This window comes from Equus caballus, chromosome 1, assembly GCF_041296265.1.
Source record: "Equus caballus isolate H_3958 breed thoroughbred chromosome 1, TB-T2T, whole genome shotgun sequence".
Taxonomy (NCBI): Eukaryota; Metazoa; Chordata; class Mammalia; order Perissodactyla; family Equidae; genus Equus; species Equus caballus.
Window position 1 is genome coordinate 152,852,951 of NC_091684.1, and position 21,142 is coordinate 152,874,092.

A 21,142-nucleotide genomic window follows, 5' to 3' on the forward strand; every position below is an offset into this window, starting at 1 on the left:
CCTTTGTTATGCATCCTTAGCAGGCAGTACAAGGAAGTGACTTAGAATAAAGGAAATTTCTTCATCTACATTGTACTAAATAGGTAGAAAAATCTGTCCCCTTTACCGTTTCAGATGCACTAAAAGGACAGGTGGCAACTTCCAGATTTCTATCTTTTTTAGAGAGTCCCGCCGAGCTCTGCAATGACTGCAGTAGAACCTGTTGTTATCTGTGAGTTTTTCTTCTTTGGAAAATAACCTAAGGCAATCCTGGAAGCAAAAGCAAGCAGCAGGTACTCATTAAGTCATTTCTTCCACACTGTAGCATTGAGCATCTATGCAGTAAGTTACTCTGCCAGGCGTGAGGGCTACAACAGTAAACTAGAACAAAAGTTCCTGCCCTCACCAAGTTTATAATCTAGGGAGGAATGCAGACAAGATAGCCAACGGTGACAGCAGAGCGTGGTGAGCAGTACTGCGTGTCCTGAGAGCTCACATGAACGCCCTGGCGGCTCAGGGAAGTCTTGCTGGAAGAAATGATATTCTCGAGGAAGCTAGGACTAAAGCTATCAACAAGCTATTGAAATCACATTACTGTTGTGTGGAAAACAGCATATTTCCCTCCTCTCCCCATGTAGAGCAAACTCTTATAAAAAGTGGACCTATATTAAAGTCAATATATAATTTTCAAAATCAACTTATAAAACTTCTTCAAAATACAAATTTTAAAAAACATATTATTTATCAACTCTGAAAGAATATTTAATAGGAAAGTACCCTTAAAAAGGGAAAATTTTTTTTTTTTTTGAAAATGTTTCTTTCTAATCTACATAGGCCTAATTAAAACAGAATTTGTATGAGTTTTACCTATGAAACGTTTATGGGGTAAAGAAAGAAATAAATTGCTGAATAAAGCACATTTGTATATGCACATAGACAGCATTTTAACTCAACAAATCATTTCCTCTCAATCTTAAACTTACCTGTAATGTACATTTACTCGTGGATGCTAGGGGTAGAGACAAATACATGAAAGCCTCAAATGTCCTAGACTTTTTGTGACAGGTGAGGCACTGTACTGTGGATTTGAATTGACCCTGAAAAAGTGCAACAATAATAGATTCATTGAGCTGCTTGTGTTTCTGCCAAGCATGTTCTGCAGCTTTAAAGTCATCGAGATGATCATTATTTTCTTCTTTATGTCTCTTCCGATTATCAGCCTAGAAACAAGATTATTTAAACTCTATATTAATATCTCAAAGTCAACGTTTAAATATAAAATTGAAACACTGTTAAATGTGTACAAACAAAATGTGTACAAACACTCTGCAAATTTAGAAACACTTCTGGCTCTTTTCATAAAGGAATTCTAATCTTGTTAAGTGCTACAAAAAAATTCTAGCCAAAAAAACTTCCCCCAAAAAACCAAAACCCCACTTTATTAAAAGAGTGTGACTTGTTAGAATTTCTTAATAAAGTTTATTTAAAAAGCTGAAAAGACTGGTTTTGAATAAGATATCCCACATATAGCTGGTTGTTAGGGCTACAACTAGACAGATGTTTTTTTACTGTCCTAGTCTCATGGATGGACACACACATATATATGTACATAAAATATATGTATGTGTGTATATATGTGTATATATATATGTTCAGTGGTAAGAATGGTGATCCCAAAGGTATCTGAAAGAGAGAGGAGAGCTTGGTGCTAAAAACAAGCCATAGTATACAAAGGGAGACTGGTCATTTATGCACAAATACATGCTTCAACAGTAACTTTTCTCATGAGTCATCTGGTTACACACAGTAATTCTTATTTCAGAAAAAGGAATTAAGAATAGGATATAGTATAATATACACATAATATAATAAATATATAAAATATGCAATAATATATAATATAGAAATATAATGAACACAAATAAAGATGTTCAGGCTGTCTATAGCTCATCTTTGAGAAAATCATGTTTATGATTTCACTGTCACATACATGTGGGTCACAAATACAATTATCTCCAACTATTTTAACATTTACAAATCTCTCACAACACCACCTGTTAACATTTTAGTGAGTAAATACAAATTGAATATACTTCTTTTCAAATATTAGACATACATTTGTTTTATTGTCTGATGCCTTGGCACAACTACAATTTTAAATTGCTACAAAAGCAATTATAGTGTGGAGCAACCCTAAAGAGCCTCTGCAACTCAGAAAAATCGAATTTCTTACTTTATTTAGATCTTCATGGAGACCATCCATTAGGAACAGAAGCAGTTCTTGTGAATCTTGCTGGCTGTATCCTGCAAACTGGTCATTGATCTTCCCAATGGTGATTTTAAAGTCTTTAGGACTGATATACCTGTACTGTCCCGTCCACAGAGCTTTCATGATGATGCCAAATTCTTCTGCCACTTCACCTTTATGCCCCAACAAATTTGACCTTTGCAAATAAAAGTGAAGTTAGAAAAAAAAGCAATAGAGGAAAATTTAAGAAGTCAAGGCACAGTGGGTTCTTGATGTCAACATTAAACTATTCACATACTGTAATCCTACACTAAAATACTTACTTAGTCACAGGTTTATTGCCAAATACTCATCTGAATCTTACTTTGATCACACCCCTTCAACCTGCTTCTTTTTGGCTGCTGGCCCCGCAGCCAAATAGGCTCCAGTTCTTGACAGGGAGGTTCTGCCCCCTGCGCTGCTCCCTTCCTGTCTGTCCTTTACCAGCCAGAGGAGGCTTTCCTCTATATTCTCCTTTCCTAATTTGACTTCTCTGGAGCTGGGTGGTAAGGAAGTGTGGTTAGATTACCCTTTTAATATTATATTGTAAAAAGTAGGAAATTTACCTGTTAATATCATCCTGGTAACAGTTTCGGTTGAAATAATCAGCCAAATGTGGAGCATTACACAAGCACTGCAGGATTGAGTTCATGTAACAAGTATTTCCTAAATTACGAAGTCCAGTGAGAGCTGGTCCAGATCCTCCAAACACAGGATTGAGGTTCCGAATTTGAGAAGCAGAAAGCCTTGTGATTTCAGCTTTAGGGTAGCCTGTTGGCCTGAGGAAGAAAAAGCAGACAAGATGTCTCAAAAGCGAACAAGATGTCTCAAGAGGCAAAGCATCTGAAAGTAAGGTTCATAGTACAAATGGCAGCAAACTTCAGCATCTGCACCACAGGACAAAGTAATTTCGTAAATAGTTCACTTCTAAGGTGGTGGGTCTTTCAGTATCTAGGTAACACTCGTTATGTTCTGTGACCCTCCCAGGAAACAAAAACCTTTAACCTCTTATGTGGGTCCATGGTTCTTATAGACACCCTGAGACAGAGTCTCTGGCTTCTCAAGAGGTAGAGTCTTCTAGTAGAGAAGGCTCTTTCAAACTCCTTTAAATAATTCTGGAAAGTTTAGCATTACTAAACTTGAACTCAACCAGAATGCCAAACAAGGAATCAAAAAAAAAAACATATATTACCGTGGAGAAGATACTAAAGTAGGCAAAGGTTATTTGAGTACTATTACCTAAAGTCTAGAGCTGAGCTGACAAATATGGTAGCCAGTAGCCACAGGTGGCTATTTAAATATAAACAAAATTAAGAACCCAGCTCCTCAGTTACTCTAGCCACAATGTGAAATAGCCGCTACCATACTGGACAGCACAAATACAGAACATTTCCATTATCACAGATACAGAACGCTCCTATCAACGTGTCTACTGAACAGCAAAGGACTAGAGAATGGCTCCAATGCTTTTGTTATTTAGTGTATTTGATTAATATGTGAAACTTCTAGAAATGCTATAGCATTAAGAAAAATCTTAACTGATACGTCTTTCATTATTATTGATCCTAAGCATACTTCCACCCCTGAAAGGAACACTGAGAACACACTAAACTATATTTCAATCAGCTTTTCTTTATGCCTGCTCAGGTGCATGCACGCTTGTGCTCTTTCTTTACTAAATACATATAAAAATACCTGAACTGCATATGTGATAGTCTTTAAAACTCTGCCAAATTAACAAACTTCAGTAAGAATGATGAAGTCGGAAGGAATTAAGTTTCACCAGTTTTAATAGTGAGCCCTGAAATCTTTAACCAGAGCTACAAAATTAAAAAGATATCCTCCAATTAAGTCCTCACCTGGCAGGGTTACGTTCTCAGGAGGAAAATATACCAGCTACTTTCTCGAGTGCTACCAAAGTTGGAATTCTTTAGCAATTAAGAGAGTATATATTATAAACAGAAAGACAAACCCATTTATTCATACTTCCATTTACTCCCCTCCCCAAAAAAGTAAAGATGAGAAGTGGTAAATAGACGTGAAAATTATCTCCTCATAACCCTATTAATCGTAAGCCAGGAGCATTAGCATATTCAAAAAGAGATAAAGCTGGGAATATACCTAAATGAGATACTGTCTTGGGAAACTTAAATGAACTTATTGATCACTAGTTGTGAACAGAAATGCACTGCAGGAAAAGAGAACAGAATAAGGATTAGGAGCCGACACACACTACAAGGCTTGTTATTTTAATACTTTTTGCTCCCACATTACTGACGGAGCTAAAAAAAGTTTGGAATTTGAGAGCTGTAACAAGATAAACTCAACAATCCTATAAATTATCGTCTTCAAAGGAAGATTTAGGGACCACAAGAGGTTTATGGAAAACTTCTAGGATGTCTATAGCATGCTGCCTTAAAATATAATAACATTTATACTTTTATATCTACATTAATACTTATAATCTTCTTTGATATATTTAAATTAGCACTTTGGAGAAAAACCAAGGACATTTAATCCATTCATTTCCTTTTTCCTCTGTGGTAAATAACAACAGCTGGCACAGCCATCCACAGAAATTTCTGACTCCCTGACATTAATAAGCTGATATGTTTCGAGCAGAGGTTTTCATATACAGCAGATTATTCAAGTTCTAGGAGTTAGGATAAACTTACTTGTTTTCCCGATTAACGGTTGGAGTCACTGCTGGCTTCCTCTTCTCTTCCTCTTGAATGGCCTGGGTTATGTCTGGGGAGGAGTAGGAGCGCTTCAGTTTGGATGGCTCCCTGTCCCGCTCTGCAGGAATCTGTGGCTTGGCTTTATGAGTTGGAGGAGTGGAAGGAGGTGCAGATGAAGGAGCCATTTCCGGTGGATACATATGAACAGTGTTGGTGGGTGAATGATAATAACGAAAAGTTCCAGTGATGGGGTCAAGAAACTTAGATGGGAAAGAAAAAAGAAAACAGGTCAAAAAACAAGGACCATTACATGAACAAGAAAAATCACTCATCAGGGCTGGCCCAGTGTTGTAGTGGTTAAGTTTGCGCACTCTCCTTCTGCAGGCCAGGGTTTGTGGGTCTGGATCCCAGGCATAGGCCTATACACTGCTCAGCAAGCCATGCTGTGGCAACATCCCACATACAAAATAGAGGAAGACTGGCAAGAGATGTTAGCTCAGCCAATCTTCCTCACCAAAAAAAAAAAAAAAAAAAAAAAAAATCACTCTACAGTTTTCCTCTGCTAAATTTGCTTTTGGATAAAATAATTTAAGTAAAATAGTGATAATCACTTGTATAATTAAGTTTCCAAAGAACTTTAGGTTTTAAAGTAACATACTGTTTCTAAATGACAGAGACCAGGAATGTTGACACATTGTAGCCAGCATCACAGGCTGGATATTGAGAAACCTAACCCTGCAGTAATTAGGGAAACGAGCTATGTTTCCCTCTACAAAGAAGAAACAGAATTGACTCTGCATTAGAGAAGATGTAAAATAAATAAAAAAAGGGCTTTTTAACCATGTTATTTATTTCTGTGCTGATTTTGAGTTTTACCTTGGCCCAGCCTGAAGGCAGTCCTGGTACGATCCTTCCCATTTCTTCACTTCGTGCTCTTGTTAAAGGTTCTCGAGCCTAGTTAAAAAAAGGAAAAAGAAAAGAAAATCTGATTTTTCAGTTCAATTTTGCCACATACAAACTTAAGCTACTCATACCCAAGAACCAAAAAGCCTTGTGTTGGCTGCCATTAATAATTTTTAAAACAAGTTCAAAGATGAAGAACAATATACATTTTTCTCCAAGTCCCAATAGTACCACAGCAAGAGGAAAATGAGTGTGTGTGCATGAGCCTACAATGGTGGTGGTTTTTTTTAAGTTTCTTTAAAAAGACAAAAGCACAAATACAATTCCACTTCTAGATATCAACCCAAAAGAAAGGTGAAAACATATTTCCACACAAAGACTTGTATGCTAATGTTCATAGCAGCATCATTCATTATAGTGCCAAAGTAGAAGCAATGCAAATGTGCGCCAACTGATGGGTGAATAAAATGTGGCATATCCACACAGTGGAATACTCAGCCATACAAAGGAATAAACTACTGAAACACGCCACAGCATGAGACTCTCAAAAAAGTATGCTAGGTGAAAGAAGACATATGCAAAAAATTATATATATATACACATACACATAGATCTTTATTTATTTACATGAACTGCCCAGAGAAGGCAACTCTATGGAGACAGAGAGGGTAGGAACAGGGAGTGACTACAACTGGGCACAGAAATCTTTCTGGTGGGATGGAAATGTTCTAAAATTGAATTGAGTTAATAATTGTTTCACAGCTTTGAACTGAAATCACTGAACTGTACAGTAAAATTGGGTGAATTTTATGGTATGCAAATTATACCTCAACAAAGTTCTTAACAAAAACAAAGGCAATGTCTTATAAAGATGTTTTATAAAAGGCCTAAATATTTTAAAAATTGTGATGAAATATACATAAAATCTACCATCTTAACCATTTTTAAGTTTATGGGTAAGTGGCATTAGGTCTATTTACACTGTTGTGCAACCAATCTCCAGAACTCTCTTCACCTTGCAGACTGAAACTCTGTACCCATTTAAACAATAACTCTCCCCCTGCCCCCCAGCCTCCTAGCAACCACCACTCTACTTCCTACCTCTATGAATTTGACCTCTCTAGGTACCTTACACAAATGGAATCATACAGTATGTGTCCTTTTGTGACTGGCTTATTTCACTTAGCATAGAGTCCTCAAGGTTCATCTGTGTTGCAGCATGTGTCAGAATTTCCTTCCTTTTTAAGGCTGAATAATATTCTACTTGTATGTACATACACATTTATCCATTCATCTGGTGATGCACACTTGGGTTGCTTCCATTTTTTGGCTATTGCTACGAACATAGGTGTACAAATATCTCTTTGAGGCCCTGCTCTCAATTCTTTTGGATATATATCCACAAGTAGAATTGTTGGATCATATAGTAAAGTCTAAGTATTTTTTAATTTCATAAAGTGAATAGAACATATCATCGAACTTTAAATAGGAAGACAAATATCTATTCCCTTTAGCATATAAATGGATCAATCATGTAGAACTAAACCAAAAACAGCTACCCAAGACAGCAAAATTTCCCTCGGAGAGTAGATCTTAAGATGAAGGATGACAGCATGGTAAAGATAACCACGTGGTTATAATCCACGTTTTTCTGCTACCCAGAGAACTACTTACTTTATTTCTTTCGGTGTCCTCTGTATTCTCTCTAAAAGTTCCAGTCTTTAGAATTCCACTTTCTGGTTGTCCTTTAATCTTAACAGGCTATAAAATTATTAAAATTTCAGAAGTGAAACAAAACTTTTAACTTTCTCCTAATATAAATCTACCTATCACTGTCTAATACAAACAAATCTATGAGACTGAAAATGTAATACAAGGAGAAAAAAAATGAGGCCTCTGAAAAGTTAATTTGATTTTATTGTTAAAATAGATACTTTCAATTAAATGTAGTAGAGCCCATACTGGATTTCCTAACACTAAAGATAAAGAACTAAGAAATGTTGATGAATCAGCGGGGTAAATAAAGATGCAAATCACAGTGGACTGTGAAGCACTGAGCCCTCACACACCGCCAAGCGTAAGACGCTGGTCATGAGTGTACACTAGCCATGGCCTCTTTTAAACATTATCCTTTTATTCAAATCTCATATGATTTTGGTTACCTTGAAAGTGGCCGTGCTCCAAACAAATTAACATATTCAAGAGAATAAAGAGATTATAAAATTTCTACAGAGCAATATTCAAAAGTGCAAAATCCATTTTATATCTTCTTGGAACCTATCATGGGTTCTTTTAAAAATTCAGTTTAATTTTATATTTTATTTAAAAAATAACTAAAGTATAAACTTTTAAAAATTTGTGATTTTAATAATATATATTCCAAAATAAAATACATATTTTACCTACTTTTAAGAGGAGCATACAACAAATGAAATCTTAACTTTTTTTCAATGTGCTACATTATAGAAAACATCAAAAACCATATGTGATGATCTCAGGCTGGGCTATTTAGATTTGTAGGGACATTTGGCACGTACACTAAATGACCCTAGAAAGATGAATGTTTTAAGTTCTTACGACTGCCTGCCTCTAAGTGTGGCAAGATGGAAAGGAAGGGCTTTGGACCCTCACTGCATATGAGATCTTAGGCAAATTACTTATCTCCAAGCTTCAATTTCATTTGTAAATTGAATACCTCATAGGATTATCATTAGGAGAAATATTAAGATAATATAGGAAGAATTCTTGGCATATAGTAGCCACTCAATGAATAATATTTAAATTGTAAGAGCTTATAAGTTCTGATTCTCCTATGAATAAAGTTAGAGAGTTTTAGTACATGAGCTTCACGTCCCTAATTTTGGGTGTTTAGAAGGTTTTTGCACGAGAGCTATATTTTTGATAGCTAAGGTCACCAGGTAAGTGTTTCCTGGATGAGTGCAGCATTAATATGAATTGTTTATTTTGGTATATGCCTGAACTGCTGCTTAAGAAGTATAGAAACTGACATCCTGTAAAGAAGGTATTTCGCTTTCCATCAGAAGTCATTTTCACACTACCAAAAACACATTTCCATGTACATGTATGTACTAAGGGCTATAACTGTTCCTGCTATTATAAAAACTTACTTAGCACTCAATTATAAGAATCAACTTTGGGGGGCTGGCCCCGTGGCCCAGTGGTTAAGTTCACGTGCTCTGCTTCGGCAGCCCAGGGTTTCACCAGTTCGAATCCTGGGTGTGGACATGGCACCGCTCATCAAGCCATGCTGAAGCAGCATCCCACATGCCACAACCAGAAGGACCCACAACTAAAAATACACAACTATGTACTGGGGGGCTTTGGGAGAAAAAGGAAAAAATTTTAAAAATCTTAAAAAAAAAAAAATAAACGAATCAACTTTGGGGAATAGCCAAGGAAAGAAAAAGGCAACATTAATGGGGGTATTGTCAATATTATTGATTAGATGAAGCAACAAACAAAATGACATAGATCTGACAAGAAAAATCACTATACACAAAGATAAATGTTGGGCCATTTAGATGTCACTGATTTTGGACACATTCTAAGGAGAAACAAACTCTATTACATAAATATTTGGTACCTAATTCCTCCCTACTGAGAGAAAGAATGTATTTCACTCTAGTCTTTTTTTTTTTTTTAAAGATTTTATTTTTTCCTTTTACTCCCCAAAGCCCCCCCGGTACATAGTTGCATATTCTTCGTTGTGGGTCCTTCTAGTTGTGGTATGTGGGACGCCGCCTCAGCGTGGTCTGATGAGCAGTGTCATGTCCGCGCCCAGGATTTGAACCAACGAAACACTGGGCCGCCTGCAGCGGAGCGCGTGAACTTAACCACTCGGCCGCGGGGCCAGCCCCCTTCACTCTAGTCTTTTGATGATCATACATCAAACATAGAAATGAAGAATGCAGCTATTTATCTCACTTATTAAAAATACGTTGCATTTTATTGACATGGAAAGCAGTTCCATTCCTAATCAATCAAAGAAGAGTACTGTGCAAACGTAGATGGGTCAGTGCAGATCTCTCACCCCCTAGAAAATGACCTAAAATGTCTGCCCTGTTTATGGAGTGCTACTGTGTCATCTCCGTATACACATCTGATCTCACTCAGTTGGCAGTCTGCACTGTGCGTTTCTGCTTACCTTGCCTGAACTGGACTCTCCTGTCATGGAGGCATGGGGCATTTCTCCCATTGACTTTTTCTGTACTTCTGGAGTTGGACACCTTTTCCCCCTGTCTTCCACAGACTTCTTGGCATCAGTAGTTTCATGTTCACTTTTACTTTGTCTTTTTACTCCTGTTATGTCTCTGCCCCTCTTTGCTGAGGTTTCTCTATCTTCTTTTTTGGCCTGCTCACTTTCTCTCTTTTCCATTTCTTCCTTTGCTTTTTGTTGCTTCTCTGTGATTTCATTTTCTTCAGCTTCTTGCTTCTTTCTGGCTTTCTGTTCTTGTTCTTCCTTCCTCAGTTTCTCTTTCTGTTCCTCTTGCTGCCTTTCTCGAAGCTCTTTTTCTTGTTTGTTTTTCTCCATTAGAAGAGCAGTTTCTGCATGAATACGAGCTTTTTCTTCATCTGTTAACATGGCAGTTGGAGGGGGAAATACTGGCTTTGTGGAACGATCAGGAACAATTTTTCCATCCTGAGGAGACTGTTGCTCATGATCTGTACTTTCAGATTTTATTCTATGCTCTTCAGGCAATTTGATTGCTGGTTTTTTAGTACGATCAATCTATATCAACAAAAACAGAGCAAATCATACTTTTGTCAAAATCCAGGAACGTATCCTCAGTTCTTGAAACCAAGTTGTGATAAAAGAACCATCACTTTGTGGAGACAACATCTGCCAGAACATCTATTTGTAAATCACTCAATGTCAAGATTTCCCATAAGGCACTTGGCACTTACTTCCTCTTAATTCCACACTTTTAATACACCCTAATGTGTTCTGTAGACAGAAGAGTTCATTCTAAAATATAAAACCTAGACCTGGGCATACCTGACATAAGTTCCATTTCCACACATCCAACTGCCTACTCAGTATCTCCATATGAGTGTCTCACATATGCCACAAACCTAATGCACCAAAGCTGAATTCATGATTCCCCCCCGAAACGTGGACCTTATTGCAGGGAGGTAACCACTATCCAAATAGCTGCTAGAATCAGAAAAGTGAGAGTTTCATGTGTTCTTTCCCTGCTCTTCTGCAGTGTAATTTTCCTCCTGCATCTGTCCCTCCATCTCCATTACCACCAACCAAGTCTGCCAATGTCCTCTCCACACAGCTTCCAACTAGTTGTCCCATTTCTTCTCTTGCCTCCTTTTAAATCTATTTCTCCACACTGTAGCCAGAGTAATCATTTAGAAACAAAAATCTGATCATCTTCCTCGCCTACTGAAAACCCTGTTTTAAATAGCCACTCAGATTACATCTAAAATCCTTAACACGGTCTGTGTGGCCCTGTGTTGTCTCACCTCTGCCTATTTCTCCAGTCTTATCTCATAGTATCCTACACACCAACCAAACCTGCATTTTTAAAAAATTCCTCAAAGATGCCATGTTCCTTCCCAACTCAGGCCTTTATACCAGCTGTTCCTCTAGGTATTGCTCACCACAACATTACGTATTCACTTAAATAATCTTTCCCTTAGAAAAGACTTCCCTGATCCCTAAAACTAGCCAAGTCTCCTGATATATGCTCTCATTATACCCTATTCTTTCTTTTTTTAGTGAGGAAGATTGGCCCTGAGCTAACATCTGTTGCCAATCTTCCCCTTTTTGCCTCAAGAAGATTGTCTCTGAGCTAACATCTGTGCCAATCCTCCTCCATTTTGTATGTGGGATGCTGCCACACCACAGCTTGATAAGTGGTGTGTAGGTCCACACCCGGGATCTGAACCTGTGAACCCTGAGCTGCTAAAGTGGAGCACATGAACTTAACCACTATGCCACCAGGCTGGCCTCATTATACCCTATTGTTTTCTCTCATAGTACTTATCGGGATTCTGATTAAGTAACTATAATAATTTGTTTAAAATCTTTCTTCCCTCCTAGGATATAAGTTCCAGGAGGGTAGAGGTTGTGCCTGACACACAGTAAATAAATATGTTGCTGAGGGAATGAATAAAATATTCCATAACAACTTTCGGAAGAGATAAGATACTAACTGCAAGTTGAGTAATAAACTATCTAAATTCCCGATTTAACGAGGTAAACGTTTATTACCTTAATTTAACAGCACACTAACCCTACAAAATTGTTAGAAGTGACCGTAACATCATTTCTTCAGAATACCGTTTACTGAAACAAAAATGAGAACATACAGAAATATCTGCCAGTAACAACCTCACAGTGTTCTTACAAAATGAACTGTGTATTTTTCCAGTAGAAAACAATGCCGTAGGAAGAAGTTAGTAAAGAAGAAATCATTCCTTTGCTCCTCACTTCTCGTTTTGCCTCCTTACTTTTTAAAAGAATTTAATCCCTCCTCTCCTTTTCTACATTTGAGAATAAAGCGGGAGGAACCACCATGAGGATGAGGTTAACAATAAAAGATGGACAGGAATGAAAATAAATGTTTCCGTCCACATTTTGGTAACCCAATCCACTTTTCTCTAAGCTTAAAAGCACAGCCATGATTACATTATTTTCAAGTTTAAAATTCTTTAATGGTTTCCTTGTGCCTATAAAATTCCAATTTGATCTAGGTCTCTCCTGATGACTTTTTCCAGCTTTCCAATCTTACCTACCATCACACTCACCTCTCTCCAACAGAGAACTGTGTTCAAACAAGTCAAAACTACTCACTGATCCCAGAGCATGTTTTGTGTCTTTAGTCACACAATTTTCTACTTGTCTCTTACATCCTCAAATCCTACTGAACTCTTAAAGCCCAGATAAAAATACTACCTACTCCAATGAAGACCTCTCATACCCTAACGTCAGAATTTCTCTCCTTGCTTTGTGCTCCAGTGACTATTAAAGCAATTGTGATATTCTGCCTTCCACTATGGCTGATTTTGTACAAGGTCTCTACTTTCAAACATCAGACAGAATCCATGGCTTAATCACCTCTGTAAACCTTCAGGTTGTCTTTCATACAGAAAATCCTCGAAATATGTTTGACAAACTGCACATATCTCAGAAAGTCACAAAAGGACCAGGGTTCAGATAACACGTTAAGTTGAAAGGAAATGCAATAACGTGAGCTCTTTTTAGAATTTCTTAAATTTACATTTTAAGAAAACTTGTTTAGTCAAATATTATTTAGTCTTAAGATTTAATCTGGAATATTAAAAGACCTTAAAAAAATGAAGAAATGAACCACCTCATTTTATAATTAAAAAAATGACAATTTTCTATGCATAGCCTGCTCCACAAATCAAATGTCATCCACTCCAAATGTGAAATATTGTTTAAATATAGCTGAGAAAAAAAATTAAAAATAAATGCTAAAATAATCTTATTGAAAAACGCATAGGGGAGAATGTAGGTAACCTTCTTTTAAATAAAATCTAATGAAGAGGAAAAAGCTGCAATTTTTTACTGTAACACCTTAGTTATTTAAAATCTATTAAATAACTATTGTTAAAACATGCCTGTTATTTATGTGTCAAATTCTAAGGAAATGAAACTAAAGTATTATTTCAAAACCAAAATGCTAACATCACATATTTATCATCTATAAGCCAAACTATTTGGAAAAATACTATTGGTTAAATTACAGTCCATGGTTAAATTACAGTCCAAAAAAATCTGAAAGTGTTGTTCAAGTCTACAGTGGTAATACAATCTTTTATTGGTGTGGACTGCCAGCTGGGTTTGAAATCCTTTGCTATCTATTCTAACACTGCTGTGGCAATAGGACTGAATTATAATAAAGTTTTATAGCAAAAAAGTTACCAAAACATATAGATTCTTCTCATTGATATTTTTCTTTCTAAAATATTAAAGGTTATATATAAAACTTAATTTCTATACTATATATTTAATATAACATTAAAAGAAAAGAGAGAAAAAAGTTAAAAGAAAATCAAGAACATACCTGTGGAACGTTTTTTACAATAGGCACTGGCTGAATTATGGATGAAACATCAGATTTAGAAGCAGCAAGTGGTTCAACTGGAGTTGATACATTCAGTGGTCCCATTCTTTCATCTTGTTCATTTATCAATTCTATATTCTCATCTACTTCTACAGGAGGAGGTGGCATCTGGGCAGTAGGTTTAGAAGGAACTGATTCTTCCAGTGAGGGATAAGTAAAATCCACTAAAATCCCCAAAAGAATAGTATTTTTGAAAGAACAGCAAACCTCATAAACAGTACTTACATATATCATGCACATTATATGTGATAGTTAAATGCAAACCAAATGAAGTGACAAGCACAAAATCTTAAGGAACTAAACATTAATTTCCAGGCTGTGGACATCTTGTGTTTTTATGCCTGAAAACAAACTGCTGTCTACTAGGACAAATGCACACACAACCAAGAATATTACCCCAAGCACATAAATAATTTCTTTTAAAGTTTATTTTACCAAAGTAATTTTAAATAAAAATTTCACATACATACATGAGATAGACACCTCTTCATTCTTGCCTCGTGGGGGTGGAGTGACTTTAGCATTTGTTGTGTACTGGGGATAACAAAGGAGCCAGTTTTCATAGCCTCCTTCTAAAACCAAAGGCTCATTACGCAGGACAGTTTTACTTTCCCACTATAAAATAAGGAAATAGTAATTTTGACATGGCAGCAATCTCATGACAGCTAAAAACACAACAAACCTGAATTTTAAGATTGCTCCCTTGAAGACAAGATTCATCTTCTAAATGGTAAAAAAAAAATGAGAGCCTAATTCAAAATTCAGCATTAAATGAAACAAATGGATAGATCAGATTTTAAAAATCATACAAGTGATCTTAGGAGAAAAATAACAACATACGTTAACATACAATAAAAATCATCCACAACTCTACCATCCAGACATACCACTTTAACATTTTAGAGTTTATTCTTCTAGTTTTCTATGTAGATACATACTTCCTAAATTTTACTTTTACAAGACTATGAAACTTTCATGATGCTGCTTTTCTCTTATATGAATATCTTTCACTAATAGAGAGCTATGTCATCATTTGCAATGACCAGATAATATTCTAGTTTATACACACACACACCAAAATTGAATCAATTGAACACTTATGGTTATTTTTCCCCCTAATTATAAACAATGATGAGATAAACACTGAAGTTCCTTAGACATGCACACACTCAGTCAACTCCATTAGGGAAAATTCCCAGAAGTGGAGTTGCTGAGCCAAGGCACATGAACATTTTAAGGCATTTATTGCTAATCCTTGAAATGACCTTTAAAAAAACATATTTGGGTGTTTGTGTAGGATAATTTCCTAGGAGTAGAACTGCTGATTTGAAAGTCTGGTAGAAGTTGCCAAATCGCCCTTCAAAAAGACAATACCAATCTGTACACTTACCAACAGTGTAGGAGAATGCCCGTTATAAATCTTCATAACTTTTACCAAACTGGTGGACATAAAATGGTATATTCTTTTAATTGGCATTTATTAGCGAAGTTGAACATCTTTTTATGTTTACTAACCATTTATACTCCATGACTTAACTAATCTCATCCTTGCCCATTTTTTCTATGTTTCTTATGCCTGAAAACAAACTGCTATTTTCTTAATAAACAGTGAATGTACTCTGAGTATTAGGGAAAAGAGGTCTTTATCATCTATGTTACAAATATTTTTCCTGATTGATTTTTACATTATTTACGGTATTTTTAGCACAAATACATCGATCTTTCTTTACGGCATCTTGGTTTAGGATCAGCATAATAAAAATATCTACCAAGGCTTCTTCCTAATAGTTCATTGTTTCAATCAACATATTTATATCTTTGACTCATTTGGAGTCTAGTGTGGTCTAGGAAATAAGGTAGGGATCCACCTTCTTTTACTTACTGGCTAGCCAGCTGTCCCCAAACCATTCATTTCAATCCATCTTTTCCTCACTGACTTCTTATGTCATCTTTATCACACACTAAACTTTCATATATCTTAGGCTGAACTTCATGAAATGGCCACTCTCGTAGGTCAAAACTAGTTGAATATTGGCAGTTTCACATATTGACCTATACTTTGGGTATATCTCTGGATTCCCTATTTTAAGGCATGAATTGTTTTAAGGCCTTTAAGACTGCCCTCCGGGAAGGCAAGGCTCTAACAATTTGGCCCTCCTACTAGCAGAACTGAGTTTTATTCTTATCACACGCTCACGAGCATTCAGTGCTATCACTGTTTAACAATTTAACAAACTAACCAAGTATTATTTTTTCTCTTTGTTAATTTGATCAGTGAAAATGGCATTTATTGTCTTAATTTGCATTTCTCTGATTCCTGGTAAAGTTGAGCACTTTATGTTTCTGTCACTTGCATTTCCTCTTCTGTTCAGATCTACTTCTGTCCACTATTTAATTTATCACTTTATCTGAAGTAGTTTTCTTATTTATTTGCAAAAGCTCTTCAGATTTTAGGTGTTCTAAATCACTGCCATATTTGTTGCAAATATTTTTCTGTTTGTCTTCTGCCTTCTAATGTTACGGTATTTTTTCACATCTAAGTTTTTCTTTATGAAATCAAATCTATCCATCTTTTTTTCCTTAGTGATGTCCTCCTTTGCCTTTATGTTTCCTAGTCTAATTCTTAAAACAAAAAATAATACTTTTTTCAGACAATTTATATTTCTGAAAATTCTAATATCCTACTTTATATAGATCAGTTAATTGTTATTTGGTGATTCAAAACTAGTCTTTTAGGGGGTCAGCCCTGTGGCCTACTGGGTGAGTTCAGTGTGCTCCACTTTGGCAGCCTGGGTTCGCAGGTTCAGATCCTGGGCACAAACCTACACCACTCATCAGCCATATTGTGGTGGCAACCCACATACAAACTGGAGGAAGACTGGCACAGATGTTAGCTCACGGCTAATCTTCCTCAACAAAAAACAAAACAAAACTAGTCTTTTAAGTCTGAATTATAAAAAAATCTACAATCCAAGCATGATGGATCTTCTTGTCCTTAAGATAAACAACTAGCCAATATATCTTTCTAACAACCAGAGAAGGTTTATAATTACAGTAAACTAACAAGGAAACTTGCTAACCTTGTAAAGTGCATCTTTCAGACTCCGTAGAGTTGTTCCAAGTTGTAAATCTTTTGTAGAACTAAACCAGTCAAGAAGTACCACATACTCCACATTCCCCCTCTTCTTCCATGTGTCTTTAGAATCATCTGGGAGGTTTGCTTCAATCCGACTAGCAGTGACTCTGAAATGTATTAACATTTGTATTGGGGCAAAAGTAGATGAGCGGTCCTAAAATACTACTATAAGACACTGAGTTTCTTTCTACAGTCTGTATTACACTACAGCAAACTTTAAGACAGATTCCTTTCTAAGGTCAGACTATATGTAAAGATATTAAACAGCCTAAAATTTTTAACAACTTCATCACTAATACTGGAATATATTTTAGTAATTATTAGAGACTAAAAGAGGTAGACTCAATTTACCAAAAAAAGGGGGCTAAAACTGAAAATAGAGGAAGTCATCTGAGCGCCCGTCTCAGCCAAATATAAACAACTAGGGGATCACCTGGGTCACATTGTTTATATATTCAGTTCTTTTATATCTATCCAGATAATTAATAGTTAACCAAATACCAAATGTTTCTTTAACAAATATATAATTTACTATGTGTAAGGTACTATTCGAAACGCTTTATTCTCATTGAATCTCACTGAATCCTTACAACAATCCTATAAAGCAGGCAATATTATTCTCGTTTTATAGATGGGGAAACTGAGGCACAGAGAAGTTAAGTAACCTGCCCAGGTTACAGCGGCCAACTGGAGCCAGAATTCGTACTCAGGCAATCCGGCCCATGTCCACACTCAGCTGCTCTGCTGTGCTGGGCTGCCTCTTATACCATCAACTGTGAGTAACATCAGTTCTACACTAAAGCACTGCTGTTCACTTCCTCTTTTGCTCACATAAAAGGTGAAGTTCTTCAAGTCCTTATCATGGGACTGCGTACTGCCCTTCCCCCAAAATCCTATTATCTCGACATCTGCATCACTATTTGCCCCCTTACTCCACTCCAACTTTACTCCAGCCATTGGCTTCCTTGTTATTCCCTGGTTTATGCAGGTATGCTCTTGCCTAAGAGCCTCTGCTCCTGCTGTCCCCTCTTGTATGGAAGCCCCTTCCCTCAGATAAATTCATCACTCATTGCCCTTATGTCCTCAAGATTTGCTCAGTATGGTCATGACTCACTTAACATTGTGTGACATCACAGAGTGTACTTACACAAACCTAGATGGTACAGCCTACTACATACCCAGGCTATATGGTACTAGTCTTATGAGATTACGATCGTTTATGTGGTCTGTCCTTGACTGAAATGCCGTTATGCAGTACATGATTGTAATAACTTCTCTGTGAAGCGTTCCTGTATTAAAATTTTAATACCCACCCCAACATATACACTTGACACACCCATCTCCATAGCACTTATCAACAGCAGACATACATTTTAAGTTTTACTGTCTGTCTCACCTACCCCATGTCCTGTTAAAATATAAGCTCCAGGAAGCAAGGATTTTTGTTCAGTGGTTTAGCCCAGCACTAAGAACCATACTAACCCAGCCCATAGTAAGTGCTCAGTAAATATCTGCTGAATTACTGAATGAATAATACAGATCTGCTCCTCCAGGTAAGGAACTCCATAGTATTCCTAACAAAGCACCTAGACATTTCAATATTTAACTGAGGATATCGGCAAGCTGGGCAGAACTGGTGAAACTTTTAAAGTAAAACTAAATGGTTTAGATGATTTAAAAGAAAAAAGTCTTGGGGGCTGGCCCAGTGGCATAGTGGTTAAGTTTGCACACTCCACTTTGATGGCCTGGGGTTCACAGGTTTGGATCCTGGGCGCAGACCTAGCACCACTCATCAACAATGTTGTGGCAGCATCCCACATAAAAGAGAGGAAGATTGGCACAGATGTTAGCTCAGCAACAATCTTCCTCAAGCAAAAAGAGGGAGATTGGCAACAGAGGTTGGCTCAATCTTCCTCACACAAAAAAACTCTCAAAAAACAATCCTGTTCCTGTATAATAATATGGGTTGCTGTATCTTCTAGGAAATAAAGAAAAAAGAAGAAATATAAAATATTAACTCATAATAATTCTTACCTAATATATAGAGATCAGAAAGATGCCTGATCAACAAAGAATGAGAAAAATTGAAATGTGATTTTCTTAAGGACTATTTCTGACTCTAGGGTATTATTTGTCTAAATACTTTGTCTAAAAACTTAAGGTTAGGGGCCAGCTCCAAGGCTGAGTGTTTAAGTTCACGCACTCTGCTTCGGCGGCCCAGTGTTTCACCAGTTTGGATCCTGGGAGTGGACATGGCACCGCTCATCAGGCCATGCTGCAGTGGCGTCCCACATGACAGAACTAGAGGGACCCGCAACTAGAATATATGACTATGTACTGGGGGGCTTCCAGGGAAAGGAAAAAAAAAAAAAAGAAGAGTGGTAACAAATGTTAGCTCAGGTGCCAATCTAAAAAAAAAAAAAAACCAAACAAAAAACTAAAGATTAGCCTGCAGAAAACACTTTGGGAAACAATAAAAACAACCAGTATTTCCAAACTTCAGTCTTTCATGTGTCATCTTCACAAGCTGGTGCCAACTTTGTTCTACCTTGGCTATTATGTAATATTTTAATTTAATTATTAATTTGATTTAATTATTTAATTGAAAGTGATCCTTTACTTAAATCTATTTTAACAGGAAAATGTATATTACTATATACATGGAAAAACAGCATCATGTCCAATAAATAAAAGATAATCCAAAAAATAAATAAAATAGATCAGTAAACCATGCTTAGTCACACAACAGATCGCCATATAGCAATGAGAATAAACGAACTACAACTACACAAAATAATATAGATGACCCTCACAACCATAAGGTCGAGTACAAGAAGCCAGGAATAAAAGACTACAGACTGTATGATTCCACTTATATCAAGTACAAAAACAGACAAAAATAAATCTATTCTTTTAGAAGTTGGTGCTTCCCTTGTGGGGAGGGGGTCAGGATATGGGTAGTAACTGACAGGGGGCATATAAGGGGTTTCTGGAGTGATGGTAAATGCTCTGTTTCTTGGTCCAGATACCAGCTAAAAGAGTATATTGAATTGTTGAAAATTCACTGGGCTAAATACTTAGGATAGGAGTGCTTTTGTATATACACTATTTTGTATTAAAATTTTAAAATAAACGGTTAAAAACTATAGTAATCACCATCAGCTAGCTGTAGATACTGTTACCTACAGAAAGCTCTGAGGCCTGCTCTGTGGTAAGAATGATTAGCAACGATTAAAAAGGAATGCTAGTACCAAACTGAAACTTCTTTTAACTCATTCAGGACTGACACAGAAATTTAAGGGGAATAATTTTTTTGGTATGCAATTTATTGTTCTTTAACCTTCAAACTTAACTCATCCTGAGTTTCATAGTACTCCAAATCTCACATTTTAGGAAACACTTAGTTGAATGCAATAAAAACATCAGTTTTCTGATAGTACAGATTACACCACCTGAAGATCAATTATAACCTTGTCTTTTTAAATCCTGGGAATATACTCACACCTACTTGACTAAACTAAGTGCTCTAATCCCACTTTTAAACAGTCTATTTACAAAGCACTCTATTCTTCAGGTCAAACATTTATCAAGCACCTGCAATGTGCCAAAGACTGCAAATTTTACTTCCCGATTTAAACAATTTATCTTTTTTAATGCTATTTAAATTATTCCTAGAATGGACCATCGATTTCAACTAATCCACTCCCATAAACTAAGACCCAGGGAAGTTACATGATTTATTTAACCCTCAAAAATAGAGAAAATAGCCCTGGATCTGGAGTTTTAGCTCTGACATGATTATGATAGTTTGCAATATACAAAACATCTATGCAAGTAAGTTTAAATTATTTTATAGGTTAAAGGCCTTCTTGTCAAAAAAGAAAAAATATATTTTTTCACTAAGTCCCTACTAGTACCAGGCACTGTGTTAAGTGTGTGTGTGCATAAAATTTCTCATTTAAACATCTCAAAAGCTCTGAGATAGGTACTATTCTTATCCCCATTTTACTTATGGAAACATGGGCTGAGAGAGGTT

The 21,142-nt window shown here is 36.3% G+C and overlaps 1 protein-coding gene across 2 annotated transcripts in view; it reads right to left on the reverse strand.

Moving 5' to 3' along the window:
* The window catches only part of USP8 (ubiquitin specific peptidase 8), a 54,585-nt gene that overhangs the window by 7,745 nt on the left and 25,698 nt on the right, over nucleotides 1–21,142 (reverse strand). The window contains exons 8-18 of one of the 2 annotated variants that reach the window (XM_001501923.5): nucleotides 17,051–17,213; nucleotides 14,441–14,585; nucleotides 13,911–14,134; nucleotides 10,013–10,597; nucleotides 7,522–7,608; nucleotides 5,821–5,898; nucleotides 4,942–5,204; nucleotides 2,833–3,045; nucleotides 2,213–2,423; nucleotides 963–1,199; nucleotides 107–249 (exon numbers count right to left, since the gene is read on the reverse strand). In XM_001501923.5, coding sequence (XP_001501973.2) covers nucleotides 107–249; nucleotides 963–1,199; nucleotides 2,213–2,423; nucleotides 2,833–3,045; nucleotides 4,942–5,204; nucleotides 5,821–5,898; nucleotides 7,522–7,608; nucleotides 10,013–10,597; nucleotides 13,911–14,134; nucleotides 14,441–14,585; nucleotides 17,051–17,213 — 2,349 coding nt within the window. The remainder of the gene's footprint in view (nucleotides 1–106; nucleotides 250–962; nucleotides 1,200–2,212; nucleotides 2,424–2,832; nucleotides 3,046–4,941; nucleotides 5,205–5,820; nucleotides 5,899–7,521; nucleotides 7,609–10,012; nucleotides 10,598–13,910; nucleotides 14,135–14,440; nucleotides 14,586–17,050; nucleotides 17,214–21,142) is intronic. The other variant, XM_014733838.3, reaches the window with a different exon arrangement.